The 22,954-nt window shown below is 41.4% G+C and overlaps 1 protein-coding gene across 2 annotated transcripts in view; it reads right to left on the bottom strand.

Moving 5' to 3' along the window:
- Ccdc148 (coiled-coil domain containing 148) overlaps positions 1-22,954 on the bottom strand; it is a 186,388-nt gene that overhangs the window by 156,252 nt on the left and 7,182 nt on the right. The window contains exons 3-7 of one of the 2 annotated variants that reach the window (XM_052181134.1): positions 19,311-19,414; positions 13,722-13,804; positions 13,360-13,508; positions 12,572-12,667; positions 12,309-12,490 (exon numbers count right to left, since the gene is read on the bottom strand). In XM_052181134.1, coding sequence (XP_052037094.1) covers positions 12,309-12,490; positions 12,572-12,667; positions 13,360-13,508; positions 13,722-13,804; positions 19,311-19,414 — 614 coding nt within the window. The remainder of the gene's footprint in view (positions 1-12,308; positions 12,491-12,571; positions 12,668-13,359; positions 13,509-13,721; positions 13,805-19,310; positions 19,415-22,954) is intronic. The other variant, XM_052181135.1, reaches the window with a different exon arrangement.

The following is a 22,954-nucleotide window of genomic DNA, read 5'->3' on the forward strand; positions in this document are numbered from 1 at the left end:
CCTACTCCTGTCCCAGCTCCTCCAGCCATGGCATGGTTCACATTATGCATAAAGTATTAGCAAAGTCCTGTGCAAAGTGAAAAAGTTGCGTTGTCAGTTTGAACTCTCAACTGAATTAATGCCTCTTTATATTCTGATTTTATTTGCATGTTATTATTATTCCTGCTAAGTAAATTAGAATAATCAAATACAGATGCAATCAGAGGGAAGTATTAATAGTAACAAATATTTCTTTCCTCCAAGATGGGATCACCATTGTTTATTCCTACGGTATCAATGATCTTACACCTTAAATTATGCAATTCAATATTTTTTTGGGTATCTTTCTACCTCTGAAAAATATTTGACATTTTAACAAAATAAAAGGCCCTTTAAGTGAGTGGAACTAATGGGATTCCACCATCCTTGTACAAGGTTACCTAGTCCCTTCAGGACACTGAAGGGAAATATAAGAAAAATATCTTTCAAAAGAGAAAATTCTCCATACCTATGATATAAAGGAAGAAAAAGAGGGTGGGAAGTGGTCTACGAAGAGAAAGCTGTTCAGTGTGTCATAATAATCCAATGCAGGGGAAATATTAAAATGAATTCATTCATGAATACACTGAGTGCTTTGGTTCCAATTGGATGGGTTCTGCATGTGCAGACAGCCAAAGGCTTCTGCAAATAAAACATTTCAAGTAGGAAAATTAACCCAGAAGAAAAGCTTGCCTGCGTGCACTTGGCATTTAAAATGCCCTCAGGTTGTCAAGGACAATGTCTCAGGTCCTCTTCTCAAGGGCCATTTTCATTCACGGTAATGTGGATGCATTTTAACAGCAGTTAGCAGGAGAAATTCTTCAATATCATCCCATAAGCAATTGAAGAACAGAATGAAAGCCCGTGTCCTTGTTAATGTTTTAAGCTATTTCTAAAATCAAAAGGCCTTTGAACACAGTTGAATTTCCATCCTTATCTGATTCATATGTATATGGAGTGTTCTGTAGAGGGGAAAGGGACAGGACCTAGGCCCAGTGATTTATTGTCCTTTTAAACCATTATTTGTCTTTAAAATAATGGCTGTTTCTTAGGGGCGTCCCCACCACCAAGCTGCCAGGAGTCTTGGCTGGTGACTTGAAGAGATCCTTCTCTTCTGTGGAAAAATTTCCTGGGTCACAGCAGAAGCATCTTACTCTGAGGTTCCTTCCCACACTGTTTCTAATGCTGACTACAAATAGCAGCTGACTGATAGACATAGGTCAACAAGGCTAGCCCAACAGATCCCTCCAAGGAGGTATCCTGGTACCAATCTAACACAGTTGACATCAACATCTGCCTCCACCAAGATACCCTCTTGCCTAGGCATTCTCCCCTCTCCCTCTATTTTGCACCCTTCACAACCTTCTCAGAGCATCTGTTAATAGTCTTGCGGCCCTCAAAAGCCTTCTCAGAGCATCTGTATTAGCAGATTCCATTGTTCTAGGAAACCGTCTTTTGTTTCTATAGACCTCATCCTAACATAATCCACAAGCAATCTTACCCATAATTTTCAAACAGCTTAAAAGGTTTATTAAATGGAAAAGTACTTTTAAACTAATTACTTTGATGGCTTCGCCTACTGAATAGTGGTACAAGACTGTAGCTGTCCACAATGTGCAAATAGTAAACATTTACTGAAATGCTTTTCAAATACACGCACACACTAAGCTGCACACATTGTTATAAATAAATATAGCAGCAGAAGGATTTGTGGCATTTGGTTCATTTTTATAAATTGCATGAATGTATTAATTAGTTGCTATTTTAATGACGTTAAAAACCACTTAAATGTATGGGACGACTATAAAATATTTAAAGCAGACATTCAAACTAAGTAAGCCCTGTGCCGTGATGATATCCATTTTGACCTTGTGGTTGATTCGGGAAGCTTCGCATCTCAACTGTCTTTCTCTATTTACCAAAATTACACAAGTTGTAAGTCATCTCTCTAGTACACAAAAAGTAAAAATGAAAGAAACATGCTGAAAGGAAATGGCATGTTAAATATCATAATATTATCATTTCTAGAATATTTATAGCGGTTTCCAGGGGATCAGGCTTAAGTCTTAAGGCAAATACCCATACAAAAATAACAGCATAAGCACTAGATTGCTATTTGAGGGGGAAGGGAGATTTGCCACTGAGTACAGACCTACACATGCATATGCACATACACACCATACACACATGCATGGTCATGTGTATACACACACACACACACACACACATACAGAGAGAGAGAGAGAGAGAGAGAGAGAGAGAGAGAGAGAGAGAGCTGGCACAGTAAAATCCAGAAGTGAGTATCCAAGCAGAGCAGTTTCCTCCAAATACCAAAGCAGTCATTTCTTAGCAACATGGCCTTTTAGATTCTAAAATATAAAGTCGCATTCAGCATATGCATGTTTCGAAACTAAAACTTGGACATTCATATCTCTTGCTCAAACCTTCAATTTTTTTCTTATTACCAAAACATGTATGTAAAATAACTAAGACTGAGCTAGCTTTTATCTGCCAAGGTTCTTGTTCAACTTAACCACTTCCCTGGTGATTGTAATAACAAAACATACTTGGCTTTTGAGGGCCACAGGACTGCTAATTAAAAAAAAAAAGAAGAATCCCTTATTTATTTTCTAAATTCGAAAACTGTTTACTATTTAAAGGTTCCTAAAGAAAACATTAAAATTACCCTAATCTTTTATCATTAGAAATGTCTCATAGAGGCGTTCAAAAGCTCAGTAGCTATGAGCACTGCAGAGGAGGCAGGTTTGATTCCCAGCATGCATTTGTCCACTCCCAACCATTTGTAGCTCTAATTCCCTGAGATTTGATGCCCTCTTCTGGCCTCTGTGGGCACCGGGCATATAAGTGCAGGCAAAATGCCCATACGTGTAAGAATAAATAAATTAATTAAAAAAAATACCTTGGACAAAAACATATTTATTAGCTATTTACCATGTCTATTTTATTGGCCTATCCAAATTTTATAATTAAAGGGTTTTGCAACTTTTGTCTTCATTAGAGCATGCCCAGACTTCCCAGTTTCCGTGTTTATCCGGCATTCCTAACACATCAGGACTTCAGTATGCAGAGAATAAGGCATGCGACATTCAGCTTCCATTCATTCTCCACTGAAGTCCACACACATCATTTCAGTATGATTTTCTAAAAGGTGAGGTCATTCATAAAACAGAGAGAGCTGAACTGGGAACATCCAGGTGACCCCGGTTGAATTCTACTGAAACTCACGTGTGTGAGTCATCCCAGAAGCCTATGTTGACTCTCCACTCACTAGGCTACTGCTTCACATCATGGTGAAGACCTCAGATACCGACAACACCTTGACACAGTATTTGCATAAAACAACACACAAGGGTCACTAACGAGGGCCCACTAACGAGGCAGCAACCCACAGAAACTGATAGAAATGTCAAATCCATTGTAGCCAGTGCAGGCAATAAATTCATCCCAAATCAGAAAGAGGGGGGCAAATCCCAGCTGGTGATAACATCCCGCAAATCCTGCAAGCTCTGCCCCTGAGACCCCTGCAGATATTGAGTGGAGCTCTACAGTCTGTAGAAGTTACACAGACACCATATATAGTATCCAACTAAAACTAATCCCAATGCAGCCTGTCCAATCACCAATCACCTGTACCAAGGGAAGTGGCGGTTGCAGTGGCCAATGTTGGCTGCTTGGGTCAGCTAACCAATGGGACTAAGCAAATCCTTGAAGACCAAAGGACAATGCTGCTTTCTCTGAACCTCTCCCTTTGCTAATCACTTTGGGAACACAACCGACAGAGGTCCACACACAGAGCGTGAGCCTGGGCATGCTCAGGCACCGACCCCTCGCAGTAGTTCTGGAAGTACACTTTCGGGACAAAATGCCCAGTGGTGGTTAAACTGTAATGTTTTAACTTGTGGCTTCATTTGTCAGTAAACTCGTGTCGTCTCTGTTTTACTATTTCCCTGCTCTCTAGTCACTGTGTTCATCGGGAGGACACACATGCACAGGCATTGTTTATCCAAACTTTCACGAGGCCATGTTGTCTCTGGCACTGACTTGGCCCAGTTCATCCTTAGTAGCGATGGAGTACCACAGTTTGCTTTGGCAAAAGGGGCAATGTGTGTGTTTCTCTTTTTATTGAAGGACACTGATAGAGGTGCACTGTGCTGGTAAACGTGGGAACACAAGGAAAGATCAAGAACGGGACCCTGGCGATGTGCCCTTGGGACAGCAATATATCACTAAGTCCAGTGATGAACCAAATGGTGAAACATGTTCTACTTTGTGATGGATTGGTGGCATGGGATTGAAACACCAGCACCTGGGAGGTAGGAGAGCAGCAGCTCAAGCTCAAGAATTAACTAGTTTGAGATCCACCTGGTATGAAGAATCTGTCTTAAACAAAAGGCAGAGAAAGGGAGGAAGGGGGAGAGGGGGAGAGTAAGAGGGGAGGGGAGAGGAGGGAAACAGGGAGTAGAGGAAAGGAGAACAAACCTAAAAGGAAAAGAAAATAGAACTTGGGTTGATTTTCTGGAAGGAAATATAACAATATTCTTTGACTCAGAATCTCCATTTCCAAAATCCAATGGAAGAGCACAATCACAGTTATTCAAATACAGTGATAAGACAGTCCATTTCAAAGCTTCTAAAAGAACATCAGAATGTAGAATACCTACGACGCAAAAGTGAGGAATTAGATGAATTTACATGATATGATCACACATTATCTACTATTCCTCTAATAAAATTCATGTACAAGGATATTTAGTGGGTGACTCAAGACAGAGGAGAAACTCTGTAAATCAACGCCACTAAGTACAAGAACAGCAACAGGTGAGATTCAGACTAGGGAAGCCGTGGATGTGCGCACAGAGTTCTCCTTTCCATAAACAAAAATGTTACTCTGTTGAAAAGTGTGATCTTAGAGCCCTGGCTATCTTGTGAGAGCTCACTGTTAGAGCAGTCAGATTCAGCTCTCAGAATATTAATTATGAGCTGACAGTACAAAATTTAATATACCTATCAACAATAAATTATAAATCACTTGTGATCTGGCTGTCATTGTCTACATATTGACTTCAGATCTGATGTAACTGAATGCACCATCACACAATTATGTCTCATCTGTATGATTAATCCATCTAAATGTAAGGAAATTAAAGCTGCAATCTCTTTTGAGTCTAAAACATGCAATTAAACTCGCCTTCCTGTTCTTAATGGCATGCAAGCCTAATCCACCACGACAGAATCCAAAGTGTTTTGTCAGTATGAAGAATGAAGGGTGGGGCTCCGTTGTAGTCAGATTGTTTTTATAGTGTGCTTTGGTAAATTAGACCATCCTTTAAAGCTGTGATATCCAAGATGCTAGTCACCAGGCCCATGGGTGTGGCTGGAAGTGTCTGTGTTAATACAATCTAGGTTATGGGCATGCTTCCTAGGCTATATGAAAAAGGAGTGTGCATAATGGCTCATCAGTAATTCTCAAATATTTTTTTGCATGTTGCAGTTATAATATTTTGGAAATATTAATTGCAATATATTTGAAATTCATCACCCTTTTAAGAACTTTTTAATACAACTGGTTTAAAAAGTTAATTGCATATGTGGTTCGCATGATTTCATTAAACATCTCCGATCTGTGACTCAAGCTTGTTGACCAGCTTCCTGGCATGTGTAAGTAGCTTTCTTATTTAGATGGACAGAAAGGACCTCATCTACTGAATTACTAAGGGCTCTGAACTAGGGAAATGGCTGTCCTTTCTCCGAACAGTGGTTATTTAATGTACAAATCAGCTTCCTCTGTCCCTTTGTGTCTTTCAACCCTTGAGACAGGGTCTGACTATGTGGTCCAGGCAGGTCTCAAGTTCACAGCCTTCCCAATTCTGCCTCCCAAGAGACAAGCTTACAAATGGGTGCCTCGCCTGACAAAACACAGCCATTAAAATGAGATAAACCAAGGATTAAGGTCATGGGTACTTGTCATATCATGCAAGAGGTACTCATTAAATATCAATGATCTATTGAACTTTTAACTTAAAATTCTAAACCTGCGATTTGCTTTATAAAATAAGAACCAAATATGTGAAGATGTTTATAGTTTCACCACCTGCGGTGACTGCGGTTATTGTTTATTTGGATAACTGGGCTTCCAGTCTTTCTGCTGTGTTTGTACAGATGTATATGTCATACCTTAAGGAACACCAAGAGAATTTACATTATATAACCTACTTTTGTGACCTGCTTTGTACTTACATAACACATAACACAGCTATTTGTGTCATTAAAAAATCCCTATGGATTAGAATTAGTGTCGCAATGTGCTGAATGGACACAGCATGCCAGATGTCACTGCTGCCTAATGCTTGACTGTTTAGGTAATGTCTTAGCTTGCTTTCTGTTGTTGTGGTAAGTATCGTGGCTGAAAAACACTTGGTAAGGAAAAAGTTGATTTCATCTTACATTTTATAGACTGTCATCAAGGGAAGCCAAAGAACCTGGAGGTGAGAACTGATATAGACACCATGGAGGAGAAAGTTCTGCTTACTCAGTAGGCTGGCTCTCCAGTGTGGACAGCCTGCTTGGCCGCTTTCTTACAGAACCCAGGACGACCCGTGGAGAGACGGCACCACCCACAATGAGACAGGCACTCCCTAATCCATTAATAATAATAATAATAATAAAATAATAAAATGCCCCACAGAAATGCCCACAGGCCAATGTGATGTTGGCAATTCCTCAGTTAAGGTTCCTTTCCCATGACGATGTTAGCTTGTGCCAAGTTCACAAAACACGAACCAGCACAGGCAGTCTTGAAGATTTTGCTACCAGTGGAAAGAGAAAAATCAATATTGAATACACTTGAGGTGAAATATTTATTTCACTTTAGAGATATTTTTCTTTCATTATTATTTCTGATGAGACAACTGTTATTCTCCCCAGTATAAAGACTGTGTGCGCGCATGCTTGCCCACGTGTGTATGCAGAGACCAGCAGTTGACATTGGATAGCTAAGTACTCTTCATCATATATTTTGAGCCAAGGTTCCTTACCACACATGGAGCTCACCAGTTATTGAAGACTAGCTGGCTCTAGGCTCCAGGAATTATCCAGTCTCCACTACCCCAGCGCAAGGATTTCAGATGTCTGACCGCAGTTGCCTTTAAATGTGGTTGCTCAGGTCCCCGTGCCTGTCTTTTATAGTCACTTTACTGACGGAACCATGTTCCTGGCCCCGTTGATTTCTGGTGCCCTTACCACCTTTGACAAATATCGTGTGGCTTTGAGAAATGTCACATGCCAATTATATGTATATAGCTATTTCCCTCATACTGTTTCTTAACCCTGGGTAAAACTATTGTCTGTTTGGCCATTCTCACAAGGTAAGTATTTGAGTTCTGTTTTATTTTCCATTTTACTTTCCATTTCTTTGATAAGTAGAGAGGGTCATACATTTCTGACTCATTTGTGTTTATATCACAACTGAGACGTTCCAGCCTACCGTGACATCTCATCCTCCAGCATCTGAATCACATGCTGTGCATCACCTGACCCCACCTTAATTCTGATGTACAATCACCCCTGGGGCTGAAGCATCCCCCGAACATATCTCTTCTACCCCCTACCCTTCCTCACTCCCTCTCCCTCTGTCTGGCTCTTCCCCCTCCTTCCTCTCTTCCTTCCCTCTCCCCTAAAGTTTACCCCTTATTAGGTTATCCCCATGAGCATCAAGTACATTGCTATTATACCTATTTTAAATAAAATTAAAACATAAGAGAGTAGGGAGCTCAACAGCAAAAAGAGACCCTGCTGTTCTCCTTGGTAGAAAAAAATTCTCAAGTTGTCCACTTTCATTCTTTTTTATCCTTCTCCGCCCACTCAAGCCCACTCCAACTCGCCATTTGCATCCTCCTTGCCAATGAAATGGCTCCCAGCTATCTCCCTTTAGAGCCAATCAGTTATTAGTCATTGGCATATGCAGCATTTATTCAGTGGATCAATACCTCCTTTACAAATAGTACAGGCTGCTTTTTCTTCATCTGTCCTCTTTCTCTGTCTCTCTACATCTATCATCTGCCCATCAATCATCTACCACTTATCTACAACTACCAATATCTATTTATCATCTATCGATCTATCCTCTATCTGTCTGTCTATCTAGCTATCATCTGTCTATCTTTTGTTGCTTTTCCCTCTTTTCTTTTCTCTGACACTGTCCTGCTCACACGTCTAAAAAGGAGTTTTTGGTCTCTTTTCTTTCCTGGATTATTGCTTTGATCACTATATCCAATCTCATGCTAATGACTCACAAAGTAAAACTCTAGACCAGATCTTCTTCCTGAACTCTGAACTCACAAAGCCCAAAATGGCTGCCCAAAACTCAGCATGTCCAAAGCCTGGACACTTAAACTTCCCACCCCCAACTAGATAGCCTGCCCACTCCCATTCTCCTAGATACCCAATCCAAACAAGCCAGGTGCAGCAGGCAACTCTACTGCAGTTCCCTGGGCTTTTACTTTCGTGACTCTACTAGCAGAGGCCTTGGCTCTACCCTCAAATGATGTCCAAGAGTTCAAGATTTCCCATCACCTTGACCAAGCCACAACCATGTCATCAGCTAATGTGTTTGACAAAACACTAACCACAAATAGTCTTGAAGATTTTGCTACCAATAGGAAGAGAAAAATTAATATCTAACAGCACTGAAGTCAAATACTTATTTCACTTTAATGATTTTTTCTTTAATATTATTTCTGAAGAGACACATATTATTCCCCCAATATACAGATTCTCTGTGTGTGCACATACATGGAGACCATAAGTCGACTTATCTATCACTTCTTCACATCATATTTTGAGACAGGTTAACAACTTCCTGTGTGTCCAATCTTTTCTTGTGCCCTTCCCCCACCATCATTAAGCACAATAATTGCCAAGTTATTCTTTGCTTCTCTTCTGCTTGGCACAGTCTAAGACACTGGTTCTCAACCAGTAGGTCACAACCCCTTTGGCTGTTGAATGGCCAACCCTTTCATAGGGGCCTGCATATCATATATTTACATTATGATTCATAACAGTAACAAAATTACAGTTACGAAGTAGCAATGAAAATAATTTTATGCTTGGGGTCACCATAATATTAGGAATTATATTAAAGGGTCACAGTGTTAGCAAGGTCGAGAACCACTGGTCTAAGAGGTTCAAGGTCAATTATGTAAAAGATGAGGTTAGAAAACGTCTCTAAATACCCTACTTCTTGAGTGAGGATGGAGTTCTTTTTGCTGGACATGCATGGGTTCATTCAACTCACAGCTAGATATACACATATGCACAGAGGTATATACACACACAAACACACACACACACTCAACACAAATAACAGTTTATTATTCACTCTTACCTGTTGAACCTCATCCAAATATCCTGCTGATCTCTCCCTGGACACTGGACCCTTGTTGGGCACACGCATACATCTTGATGAACATGGGCTATGATGTCCTTATGCCCAATGTCTGCATGACCAGCTCTCCCAACCCACTTCATGGATTCTTATCATGTCATTGTCTAACTGAAACTTAACCCCAGAGGTTTTTTTTCTCAGAACTGTAACCTGCCTTCTAAAATCCCAGTATGTTCTCTGACTCCAACCTATGCCTTTGTAGGACTTATCAGCTCTAATACTGTGAAGCATACTTTTGTGAACCGCACTTTTGTGTGCTATCAACATGATCACAAATGTGGTGATTTGAATAGGACTAGCCCTACATATGCTCATATATGAGTGTTTGGCCATTAGGGAGTAGTGTTATTTGACAGGGATGGAGAGGTATGGCTTTGTTGGAATGGGTGTGGCCTTGTTGGAGGAAGTGTGTCACTGGGGGTGGGATTTGAGGTTTCAGAAGCATAAGCCATGCCCACTGACTTTCTCTTTTCCTGCTGCCTGCTGACCCAGATGTAGAACTCTCAGCTACATCTCGAGCCCCGTCCCTGCCTGCGTGCCGCCATGCTTCCTGTCTGACAACAATGGACTAAACCTCTTAACTTTAAGCCAGCCCCAATTAACTGTTTGTCCTTATAAGAGTTGCTGTGCTCACGGTGTGTCATCACAGCAATAGAACACTAAGAAAACATGTACTGAGAATCTTGTCTGATTTATACTTGTAAACGCTAAGTAAATAATTAGCAGGAAGAGGAAATAATTTCCATCTTCATCTCCTTTTTGTTTTCTACTTTGCTGCTTATTATTCAATCAATTTGTAAAGTATCTTTATATATTAGGTATTTTAATATCTTTCATCTCACATGTTGCCAACATTTTTGTTTGTTGCTTCATTTTTTTAACCTTTGTTATATTTTTGTCTCTTAAAGATGTATTTCTCTTAGTCAAGTGATGGTGAGTCCCTGTGATCTTACATGAAGTCTCCCTCCCCAGAGGCAGTGAATGCTATTGAGTTCTATACATTGCCTCAGACACCCCAAAGCAAAGCTGTGTGTGACTGTGCTGAAGCTCCCTCCTGCCTGCCACACACTAGATGCCCTGTATATTGCTCTCTTGGCTCTACACTCACTGTGATGCCTGGATACTGTCCATTTTGTAAATGTGCATTTTTCTCCTTTTCACCTATGAAATAACTTTTATGGACATAATTTACAAACATAATCGTTTTATGGGTTTTGTTCAGCCTTTCACTGCTGCAACAAATAACTAGTAAAAATGTGTGCACTGTGTACATTATATACAGGTGGATATATATTGTGATGTATATATTGTGATAAAGGGGATTTATTTTGTGACTGAATAATCATCTGTATAGAGATAGGTTATTACATAACAATTAAGTAAGGTTAAAAAGTAATTAAGTAGGGTTGAGGAAGATTGTGACCCTAATATAAAGCATGGAATTTGGGTAATAATTTTATCAGATTAGGAAAGTTTTTAGTTGCTTCATTTTAGAAGCTCACATTGGCTTAAGATGATAGATAATATGGACAAATAGTCTCCTTGCAAAGTGTGTACACCCTCAGCCAGACATCATAGCAGAGGCCTTTAATCCCAGCACAGAGTAGTAAAAGGCAGATGGATCTTTGTGAGTTCAAGGCCAGCCTGCTCTACATAGTGAGTTCCAGGACAGCCCAAACAACATAGTGAAATCCTGATTCAAAATATCAAAACTAAACTAAAAAAAAATAAATAAATAACCCGTACTCTTCCACACATGTGCACATACTCAGACCATGAGAATTCTCTAAGACCCAATTACAAGAAGCATAAAGGAAAATAGTCATATTTTGGAAGTTCAGTTAGTATTATAATTAAGTATGTCATTCACTCTGCTAATTAGAGAGTGTATTTATATGCCTTTGTGCTCATAGCTGCAGATGACTGCTGCAAACCACATCCAAATTCAAGCTATCTTCTCTCCTCCAAGAAACTACTCCTGAAAACACTGGACTTTACCTTCTTATTCACTGCCAGTATGTCCTCTTTTCTTCACTTACTGCCTGTATTTAAGTCATATTTGGTTAGGGCACATATATACATTTCTTTCCCCCATAATACAGCCAGTTGTCTATGAAGCAAGGCCATCTTCTAGACTAATCTAGAACTTCTTTCAAAGAAGCTTAACAGAAACCACTGTCTAGTAGGAATTTTACAATAAATAGTCATCAAATAAAACACATAATCATTTATAATAGAAGCATTATGGGTAATATACAGACTGTTGCTATTATTTATGAACCTTCTATTTTTCCATAACAGAGATCCACCTGCCTCTGCCTTCTAAGGGCTAAAGGTGTACACCATCACACCAGGCCCTATAAACTCTTACAAGCCTTGGTATGAAGGAAATATTTTTAAAGCAAGAAAAAGAAAATTAAATATATAATATTCTTCCCAACTGAGTATATGGTACATGGCTGTAACTCTAGCACTTGGAAGGAAGGAGACCATAGGTCTGAGACCAGAAGACACTGCAAGACATTGCCAAGCCAGCACATGGTACAGAGTGAAACCCTGTCTCAAACACCAACAGCCAGAGGATTCTTGCTGTAAGAGAACTTACCAAGTATATACAAGACCTTGAGTTAGATCCCCAGCGTCAAAATAAACTAAGATAATAAAGTAAAATAAGAACCAATCTTTTTATTTGACAACCTGAACCAAAACTATACTGATCATATTGCAAATCGCATATAACTAGAAGACAGTAAAATCAGAAGTCTAGTGACCATTAACACAAATTCAAATGCAGTCCTTTGGGAGTCAAGGAGCTCTATTTGATCACCTGCGTATGTCTTCTAATTGCAGATCAAAATCTTCAAGTTTCTCTTGATATTTCTCTGTAAAGTTATAGAACTCATTAAGGATTGACGATTTCAGATCAGGGTATGGGCAGGCCAACGTTTCTAACTCCATGGGCTTTCCACTGAGCAGGCTAGACTTCTCTTCCAAAGAGTGACCTAGGAACTAAAGAAATGGTTATTTTATTCAACGAAAAACGCAAAGTGGGTGATGACCAAGGAAAACCCACAGTTACCTCACACTTACCTTCGCATTCCAGTCCACGACTTCTTTTTCTAAGTGCCACTGCTCCTGAAGAAGCCTTTCAAAGGCAGCCTCGGACTGCTTCTTGACAAAGTCAACCTAGAGATGGAGCATGTGCACAGGAAGCGTGTAAATGACTGCAACTTACCCAAGATGATTTCTATTGAAAGACACAGTCTCAGAAGCTAGTAGGGTATGAAAAATTAGAGGAGGGAAAAATCCTTTTGAAGATCTGTGAAGAAAAGAGCAGCCAGACAGCTAAGGCTCATCTCCCAAGCAAGCCTCGGTGGAGAGTCCAGACCTTTTACCAAAACAGGGCTCTCAGTTTGGAATTGTTGATGGTAAGACTTCAATCACGTCTTCACTCTCAATCATCCTTGCTACTAGTCTACAGCTAGACATGGCTAAAGCTTTTTATTACCCAAGAAAGAAGTATAGCATTATAGAATAGCTGACAGGTAGAGAGATGAAAGTTCAGACCCTACACCTAGCATAACAAACTAGCAAACAAAGGACACATGGAGGCATGCAGAGGAGAAAAGAGGTGTGAACCCAGGGTGGCTGGTTAGGAACAACTGAAACTTCATGCTTTATTTTATTTTTTTTATTTTGTTGGAGCTTTGCCTGCCTGTATGTCTGTATGAGGGTGTCATATCTTGGAGTTACAGAGAGTTATGAGGCACCATGTGGGTGACAGGAATTGAACCCAGATCCTAAAAGAAACAAGTACTCTTAACTGCTGAGCCATCTCTCCAACCCAACATTATGTTTTTAAAAGACAACGTACTGACCTCTTCCAGAACTGTAGTTGAGTCTGAGCCCGTATGACCAGATGTGCTCTGAAGAGTGTGCTGCTGCTTCTTTAAGCCTGTTCTCAGTTGGTGAATAGGGTCGATCACAGCTGTAAGGTATGCACACCACTGTTCTGACAGCTCTTTCTCTGTGTGACATGAAATCAAATCAAGGAGACATTATTATTCTAGGTAAAGAACAGATTATTAATGTATACTTTTTAATATTTTTTTAGAAAAAACAGACAGGTGTTATTATTACAAGAAGAGCAAGAAGGGATGGGGAAGAGGGCAACTTTCAAAGTTCCAAATAAAATTCCCCTTTGTATGGAAGGTCAAAAAAAAAAAAAAACCAAACTCACCAACATTCATAAGCTCACAAAAACATTCATTTCCAATGCTCTCCTCATTGAGACAAGATCTTATTTCAGACTCCAATTTACATCTGAAACAGACATGATCTCAATCAATTTCTGGATAGTCATAATCATACACAGAGCCTTAAAGCGAGTAGAGTAGGAACTATTGGATTTGGTTTTGTACATCTGCTCATTGATCTGAGCCATGTACTGAGCTCCTAGCATGGGCAGCGCCCCCTGCAGTTCTTAGCAGCAGCCACACTAAGCACCCAAGGCACGCAGAAGCCACTCCACATGGGAAGTATTCAGCATGGAAAGACTCCCAAGACAGCAGTGTGGAGATGAGGGGCGAGAAGCAACAATGGCCGCTGAAGAGGAGGAGAGAGGCCAGCCTGGACCTGCAAGGGGCCCCGAAAGTTCAGAGATGATGAGAGTCTGAGTCATGAAAATGGGAACAAATGAACATTTGGTTTTGATCCAACAATGATCAATGAATCTTTATAATCTTTTTAAAGGTACAGTCAGTCATCTTTAGAGCAAAACCATAAAACCTCTTGGTGGGCATTCAACTCAGTTATATTTTTGTGCCCCTTAATTATGTAACTAAGTCTGATGCTTGCTGCTGATGTGTACTTTAGTTTTGAAATGGCATAAGAAAATAGTAGTTATTATAATGGTTTCATATGATTGCTATTTTTTTATCTCACAATCAAGTTATTCTTTGACTCCAGGAATTTTATGTAATTGAAATAGCAGCATATTTAACTATTGTAGTTTTGTGGGGTTGCTTTGCCTATGACTTATATTTTACACTATTTCCAAATAGTTTCTATGATTAGTGTTGTGATATTGGAGGACATTCATAGGTATATGTGCCATCGCCTTTCAATCAAATCATCCATGTGAATAAAAGTGAAAGGCTATTGCGAATAACACTTCTCTATTAGCCAATGTGTAGCTGATCAGAAAGGGGGGAGGGTGTGCATATGTGTGTGCATGTCTGTATGTATGTTCACGTGTTTGGGTGTGTGCACAAAGAGGCTAGAGGTCAGCCGTAAGTATCTTCCATTTTGAGGTATATCTCTCACTGCATGCAGATCACCCAGTAGGCTGGCCCAGCTGGCCAGTGAGCCCAGGGATCCCTTCGTCCTCACCTCTGCAGCACTGGGATCACAGGTGCATGCTGCACTCAGCCTTTCTTTAAACCTGGTCTCTGGGGATCAGACTCAGCCCCTGGTCTTGTTTAGCTAAGTGCTCTTCGAGCCGAGCGAGCCATTCCCCAAGCCGTTGCTTCTAAGAGCGTACCTGCCGCTGTTACATGCGTGGTGGGTACTTTTTGTCTGTTTTTTCAAGACAGGGCTTCTTTGTGCAGCTCTGGCTGTCCTAGAACTCACTCTGTAGACCAGGCTGGCCTCAAACTCAGAGAGCCACTTGCCTCTGCCTTCCAAGTGCCGGGATCAATGGTGTGTGCCATCCCCACCCCAACCCCCATGGCAATTTTTTTCTCTTTTCCTTTTTGGGGGCTGGGATGGGGTGGGCGCATTTTCATGAGGACAACCAAGAATCCACTTTAGAACAGAGTTGCTTACACACAACTGGAGCACTCGAGCAAGCAGCTTGGCTCCTTCAGTTTGAGAGGCTGAGGAAACGCTAGAGCCCATAAAGTGCCAGATAAGGGAAGCTGTGTTCTCCTTCGGTGATCTGAGGGAACCAGTTCCCCACGCACAACTTTGAACTCTCAGGCAAGTGATACCTCATATGCACCCTTCACTAGGCTAACCATCTGCAAACTGTTGTAAGACCGTAATATATGAAGAAAGTGACAGCAAACACTCCTGGTCACACATAATAGAGTCCACAGACCATATGATTCGTGTAAGCTAAATTTCACATAAAAATTTACAACTTTAAATATTAAACAAATTTGATATTTGGAAATTTTATCTACTTCTCTAAGAACAGATTTCAAGGTCCTAACTTGTGCCTCATCGTGTGCGTGGATGCACATGTACACAGGTGGAGGCCACAGGCTGATATTGAGCATGTTCTTTGACCACTCTGCACCTCATGTTTTTAAAGATTTTTTTCTTGGTATGTTCTGCTTGCACATATGTATGTGCACCCCACATACATGTACATAGGTGCACCATGTATGTTTTGAATATAATACGAGGGCATCAGATCGCCTGAGCCTGGGGTTACAGACAGTTGCTAGACTCCCTGGGATTCTAACCTGGGTTCTCACCAAGAGCAACACTTGCTCTTGACAACTAAGCCAGCTCTCTAACCCTCTACCGTAGTTTTTGAGATAGGGTTTCCCGCTCAACTCAGAGCTTGCTAACTCAGCTGGATTTGCTGGCCAGCAAGCCCCAAGGGCGATCCTGTCCCCATCTCATTAGGACACCGAGGACCACCACGCCAGGCTAGTTTTGTCATGTGTGTAGTAGAGCTGGAACTCAGGTCCTCATGCCTCCCTCCCAAGCTCTACCAACTGAACCATCTACTGGCCTATATCCTCCCTTGGTTTGGACTAGCGAGGGTAGAGAACTAGATCTACTTTGATGGGAGTGGAACGTTTCAAGAAAAACCAGCCAGATAATGGATCACAGGAAACAAATACCAGTGTTTCAATTCCAGCTTCCTACACACTAGCTTGTTTACCCTTTGCACACACTTTAACCCTCTCAGCTCAGTCAGAAGTCCCAGCAGCAACCCAGGAGAGCAACGTGACCTACATGGTACAGTTATTCTCTGGATGGAGGTTAAGCACCGTAACCCTTAACTATGTTATCTGGTACATACTCAGTTACCAAGGAGAGGTTAAACACCATTGTACCCCTTATCTTCTGTAGGTCTGAGTCCCTTAAACAAAAATCTTTTCCTTATTGAGGGGTTACATAGTGTGTGTGTGTGTGTGTGTGTGTGTGTATGTGTGGTGTGTGTGTGTGTGTGTGTGTGTGTGTGAGTGTTCATTTTTAAGTTTTTTGAGATAGGATCTCACTTTGTAGTCCACATTAACCTGGAGCTTGCTATTTAGCCCCTTGAAACTGTAGCAATCCTCCTGCCTCAGCATCCTGAGTGCTGAGCTTACAGATGCCATCCTGCATGCCAGGCAGATTTTCTAAGATAGACGCACACATCACTTAAACTACTGACTTGTTTAAGGTCCCCACAATGCCAGCGTCTAGCCCCTTCTCTGATGGGTGGCCTATTGCTGTTAGTTTTGATTTCACCGAAGATGCATTAAAATTTCCTTACATTCTAGAATAACACAGAAAATGATCTTGGCTGTGTGTGTGTGTGTGTGTGTGTGTGTGTGTGTGTGTGTGTGTGTGCAGAGTTTAGCCCTTATAAGTTTGCAGACAGCGGGGGTCATCCACACTGGATAGTTCCTTGCCTCCAGTCTCTCTGTGTCCTTCTCACTGGGCCGAAAGAATGAGTTTCCATAATGCTATACATATGATTCATCTGTCTGGCTCAAGATCAACTCACTCCAGACATTTTGGGAGATTGTTTAAGTATCATAAAATGAAAGAAAAGGAAATTCTTCCCAGTGTCCTCCTTCATTTGTGCTTGTCTCTGTGGCCGCTGGATAAGCAAGTGGCTTTTTCCTTATTGTATTTCATGTTATGCACATTTTCAAGATGCTTTTTTTTCAGTGACCTTGAATATTTTTTATCTATAAGAGGTGACGTTGGAAGAATTTGGGGTATAGTGTGATTTGGTTTGCAGAGTCAAAGTACATTGTACAGCTTATAGCATCTTATTTTTCTGCTTTTGCATAATTTAAAGGCCTCGTCAATCCTGACCCCTGCACTTCTTATGTAGGGAATCACTGGACATGAACGCACACAAGTCCAAGGCAAAAGCAATGGAATTCAGAAACAACATAGGCTAAGAGCACAACAATGCTCTGTCTTCCTAAAAATAAGCACACGTGATAGCAGTTGTTTAAACCGTAGGTGATATATGCTACATTGTCAGAGCAAATGGCTAAGACTCACACACAGGGACAAAGACATGTGCTTTCTCTTTTGGCCTTTACTTTTGAAAAGAAAACTGGTTTTGCAGAGCTTATATTTAAGGTCAAACATTGAATTATCATTTTCTCTTAATTCATCTTTGACTGCTACAAACAGGAAGAGGATCCGAGTCAAAACTGAGGGAGTCTTGTTGCAGCATTAAGCCAACCCCAAGCAGCCTACAGTGCTCAGTTCCCTTGCCTTGAGAGCATTGATTAAGCTTCTTCTGTATACTCACTGTGAAAAGATGGCTGTAACGTTTGTCCCTGGGGAGCCTCTACTTCATATGGAGAAGAACATGTAGCCAACGTCAGCGTGTGACACATCCATGCACACAGCCCAGACTGGGATGGGGAGTGTTAAAGAGAATGTGCGTGACAGATAGAGGTGACTGTCCCTTACTCGGTCGGGAAGCAAAAGCATATCCACAGAACTCCCCCCTGCCTTCCAGAGTAAGCTAAGAAAATGTGACTCACATTCAAATAATGCTAGAACTTGATTGTGTGTTTTATTTTTATCCGATATACTCTTTATTTACATTTCAAGTGATTTTCCTTTTCCTGGATCCCCCCCTCCCTGAAAGTCCCATAAGCCCTCTTCCCTCCCCCTGTTCCCCCATTCACCCCTTCCCACTTCCCTGACCTGGTATTCCCCGACACTGCTGCACTGAGCTTTTCCAGGACTGGGGGCCACTCCTTCCTTCTTCTTGGACATCATTTGATACATGGATTGTGTCTTGGTTATTCCAAGCTTCTAGGCTAATATCTGATTATCAGTGAGTGTATACCACGATTGTTATTTTGAGACTGGGTTACCTCACTTAGGATGATGTTCTCAAGTTCCATCCATTTGTCTAAGAATGGCTGAATAGTACTCCACTGTGTATATATACCACATTTTCTGAATCCATTCCTCTGTTGAGGGACATCTGGGTTCTTTCCAGCTTCTGGCTATTATAAATAGGGCTGCTATGAACATAGTTGAGCATGTATCCTTATTACATGCTGGGGAATCCTCTGGGGGTATATGCCCAGGAGTGGTATAGCAGGGTCCTCTGAAAGTGTCATGCCCAGTGTTCTGACGAACCGCCAGACTGATTTCCAGAGTGGTTGTACCTGCTTGCAACTCCACCAGCAGTGGAGAAGTGTTGCCCTTTCTCCACATCCTCGCCAGCACCTGTTTTCTCCTGACTTTTTGATCTTAGCCATTCTGACTGATGTGAGATGAAATCTCAGGGTTGTTTTGATTTGCATTTCCCTGATGACTAAGGATGTTGAACATTTCTTTAGGTGCTTCTCAGCCATTCGATATTCCTCAGGAGAAAATTCTTTGTTTAGCTCTGTACCCCATTTAAGGGGGATATTTGGCTCTCTGGAGTCTAACTTCTTGAGTTCTTTGGCGCACGCCTTTAATCCCAGCACTTGGGAGGCAGAGGCAGGCGGATTTCTGATTGTACGGTTTAACGGAGATCGGGCATTATAGATGTGAATCGATCACAGGGTGTGGGACTCCCATGGCTTCCCATGCCTTCTTACTGACGGGGGGGGGGGGGGGGAGGGGGCAGTCTCACCTGATCCCCTTCAGCCTCTCCTGCTCCTGCCACCACACTTGCTTGTGTTGCTTGACCAGCGTCTGCTCTTTCGCCGCCCTTGACGTCTCCACGGCTTTTCTGATCTACATTTAGAGGAGAACCAAAAGAAAGGCAGGGTTCAAGCTTTGAAAAATGTTTTCTCAGATCCAGGGAGGGTTGGGGGGAAGGGTCAAAAGTGAATATGCTCCAAACACATGCATGAACTTCTCAAAGAATTACCGGAAATGACTACATCTTTTGAGACATATTTCCACAAAAGAAAGTTGTTTTCTAGTTTTTACAGTCATCACTAGTAATATCTTCTAACACTCGATCCACCAAGAGTAAATGCAGAATGAAATACTGGGGGGCAGCGGGGGGGGGGGGGGGAGGGAGCTGTGCACGGCGACACATGCCAATCTTCAGGCACCAGGACGTGGAGGCAGAAGAGTCGTGAATCCGAGGCTAGCCTTAGCTAAACCCAGAGCTTGGGACAGCCTCGAAAAGCAAACAAACAAAAAACAAAAATAGCAATTAAAAGAAAGACAGAATGCCCTGGAATACTACTAGCCAATCTGAAAATCCTGTTTAAGATGTGCTCAAAAAAAATGTGAAGTTGCTGTGGTTTTTCATTTGTTTGTTTTACTGGTTTTTGTTGTTTGCTTTTTTGCTTGCATTTTTTTATTGTTTAGATACATTTTTATTGTTGGGATAAAGTACTCTGACAAAAGAAACTTAAAGAAAAGGTTTTTTGTAGCTCTCATTCCAAAGTACAGTATACATGTATGTCATGGTAGATAAGTCTAGAGAGCAGGAGATAAAACATAGATATCATTGTGTCTACACTTATGAAAAATAGAACAACGGGCACTTGTGCCTGGCTTACGTTCTCTGGTTTAAACCTATTTTTTTATTGTTACTTTCTGTGTATGGGTATTCTGCCTTCATTTGCGTCTGTGCACAGGTGCTAGAAGAGAGTGTCAGATGCCCAGAGGTATACAGAGGTATAGATGGCTGTTAGCCCCCGTGTGAATTCTGGGAAGCAAACCCGGGTCTGCTGCGGTGAGTGACGTCTGCTGAGCTGTCTCCCCGGCAGCATCGCTCTGGTTTTTATGCACTAAGTAATTCCCCCCACTTCATTCTCAAGAAAGGCTTTTCAAGAGTTTCTATACATTTGTCCCCACTTTGGACCTATGTTCCCTTCAAGGAATTTAGGTCCCGTTATTCCTGTTTTATGCATGAGAATGCCAAAGACCATGAAGATTTGGTTCAAAGATCTGGTGAAGAGCAGAAAGCTCTCGGCATCACAGTCGCAGACCGTTGATGCTAGGTGGGATCTGAACTGTCATTGTTAAGATGGGACAGGTCCATTAAGCCCATTGCTAGGCGACCTGCCTTCAGTCCCAGCTTCAGTGCTCAAGAACAGGACCCGGAACGCCCAACCGAAGTCATTTCACTTCCTAGCTTCATAAGAACAATTCTCAGAGTCGGGCAGATAGTTATTGCAAGGTACTTAACAAAGAAACGCTTCCCTCAACAGAAGAGTGGATGCAAAAAAATGTGGTATATCTACACAATGGAGTACTATTCAGCCATTAGAAACAATGAATTCATGAAATTCTTAGGCAAATGGATGGAGCTAGAGAACATCATACTAAGTGAGGTAACCCAGACTCAAAAGGTGAATCATGGTATGCACTCACTAATAAGTGGATATTAATCTAGAAAACTGGAATACCCAAAACATAACCCACACATCAAATGAGGTACAAGAAGAAAGGAGAAGTGGCCCCTTGTTCTGGAAAGACTCAGTGAAGCAGTATTCGGCAAAACCAGAACGGGGAAGTGGGAAGGGATGGGTCGGAGGACAGGGGAAGAGAAGGGGGCTTATGGGACTTTCGGGGAGTGGGGGCTAGAAAAGAGGAAATCATTTGAAATGTAAATAAAAAATTGTATCGAATAAAAAAAATTAAAAAAAATTCTTCCTTCACTAACCCTCCAGTTACACTGAAAGGAAAAGAACTATGCTTTCGCTCTCCTTCTACATTTTAGAGTCGAATAAAGTATTAAAGAGTTGAAAAAAAAAAGAAATGCTGAAATTTTTTGGAAGATGGAAACTTATTTTTTCAAGTAAACGTAGTGTTGTTCGCTGAGTTCCGTGACCTTTTACCATGAGACTTGAGTGCCCTGGAGACTATGCAGCCAACTTCTGTCAAGCTTTGGTCCCTTACCATCTCCCTGATCTGTGCGCAGGCAGAAAGCAGCCTCTTTCTCAGATGCCCTGTTCAGCTGGCATCTAGCTGGGTCAGACAAAGGCTGATGCCAGCTGTGGGCATCTGGAGAGAAGGAAACAAGGCACAGCCAAAGCGTCATCAGCATTGTCCATGCCTCTCTTTTCCAGAAGGGTCTCAGGTTCTCCAGTGCACCCACTCTTTTGTGGATGTAGTTACAAATAGCTCTGAGGCTTTGGCCTGGGGGGGTATGGTAGCACCCCACTCCTTTGTCCCCTCCCTCTGACCTGAGGGTGGCAGTGACTTCAGAAGCTGTCCCCTTCTATGCTGCCTCACAGACCTCTGATTCTTCATTCTATCATCTGTACAGCTACCTTCCAACACTGAGGGCTGCTTAACTCCAATCCCTCAAGCAGTGTCTGATTTCTTGTTAGATTCCACCTATAGCCATGTGTACACCAAACTTTGTATTGCTCACGAACACTTTTAAATATTCATAAACATACAAATCAGGCCTAGGGAGATGGCAGAGAGGTTAAGAGCACTGGCTGTTCTTGCAGAGGACTCAGGTTTGATTCCCAGAACCTGCATGGTGTCTCACAACTCTAGATTCAGAGGATCTGAAAGCCTCTTCTGGCCTCTGTAGGCACTGCACTCACATGCAACGCAGACACCCGCGCATACACACAACTGCAAAATACTCTGCAAGTGAATCCTTTAAAAAAGAAATTGAGAATCAGAAACTGGACAAAAATGAACGCATTTCATACTTTCTCTGCTATAAACCGCTTCTCTCCTATAAAGTACTTTGTAGCAGTGAAATATCAATAATGAACTTGAGAAGACAAGTTCCAAAACGGGATCTCCTGACGCATGCTATTTCAAGCTGCTGCACACTGATTACTTTAACCTTGAGTTTATCTTTGTGCTCTTCTGGTTTCTGATTCAAAATCAGGGACACGAGCAAACAAATTAACCCAAAGAATGACTTCAAAAAGACAAAAATCCAACCTTTTCCTCAGAAGTTCCTGAGGCTCTTATGAAGTTTAAGAAAAGGGACATTGGTAAAAACATTTGGTTTCTACCTATTGAAAAATGAAAGAATGGGGCATGTCCAAAGTCTGGCATGTTAGCCTTTGAGTTAAGAATGTCTAAAACCAATTTCAAATTTTTACCATCTACAGTCTCTAAAGTTTCTTGCAACAGACACAACTTTAAAATTAGATTCCTTTGACATATTTGGTCCATGTTGTACAAAAAATTAAAACATACTGGTGGAAGATGTGAACAAAATTTTTTATAGCTTAAGGAAAAAAATCAATGTTGTTGCCTTTGGGCCCAGAGAAAGGCCAATTAAATAGACTATAAAAGTAAAAAAAAAAAATCAAGCTACTATTTTTCATTAAACACTTC

Source organism: Apodemus sylvaticus, chromosome 5, assembly GCF_947179515.1.
Source record: "Apodemus sylvaticus chromosome 5, mApoSyl1.1, whole genome shotgun sequence".
Classification (NCBI taxonomy): domain Eukaryota; kingdom Metazoa; phylum Chordata; class Mammalia; order Rodentia; family Muridae; genus Apodemus; species Apodemus sylvaticus.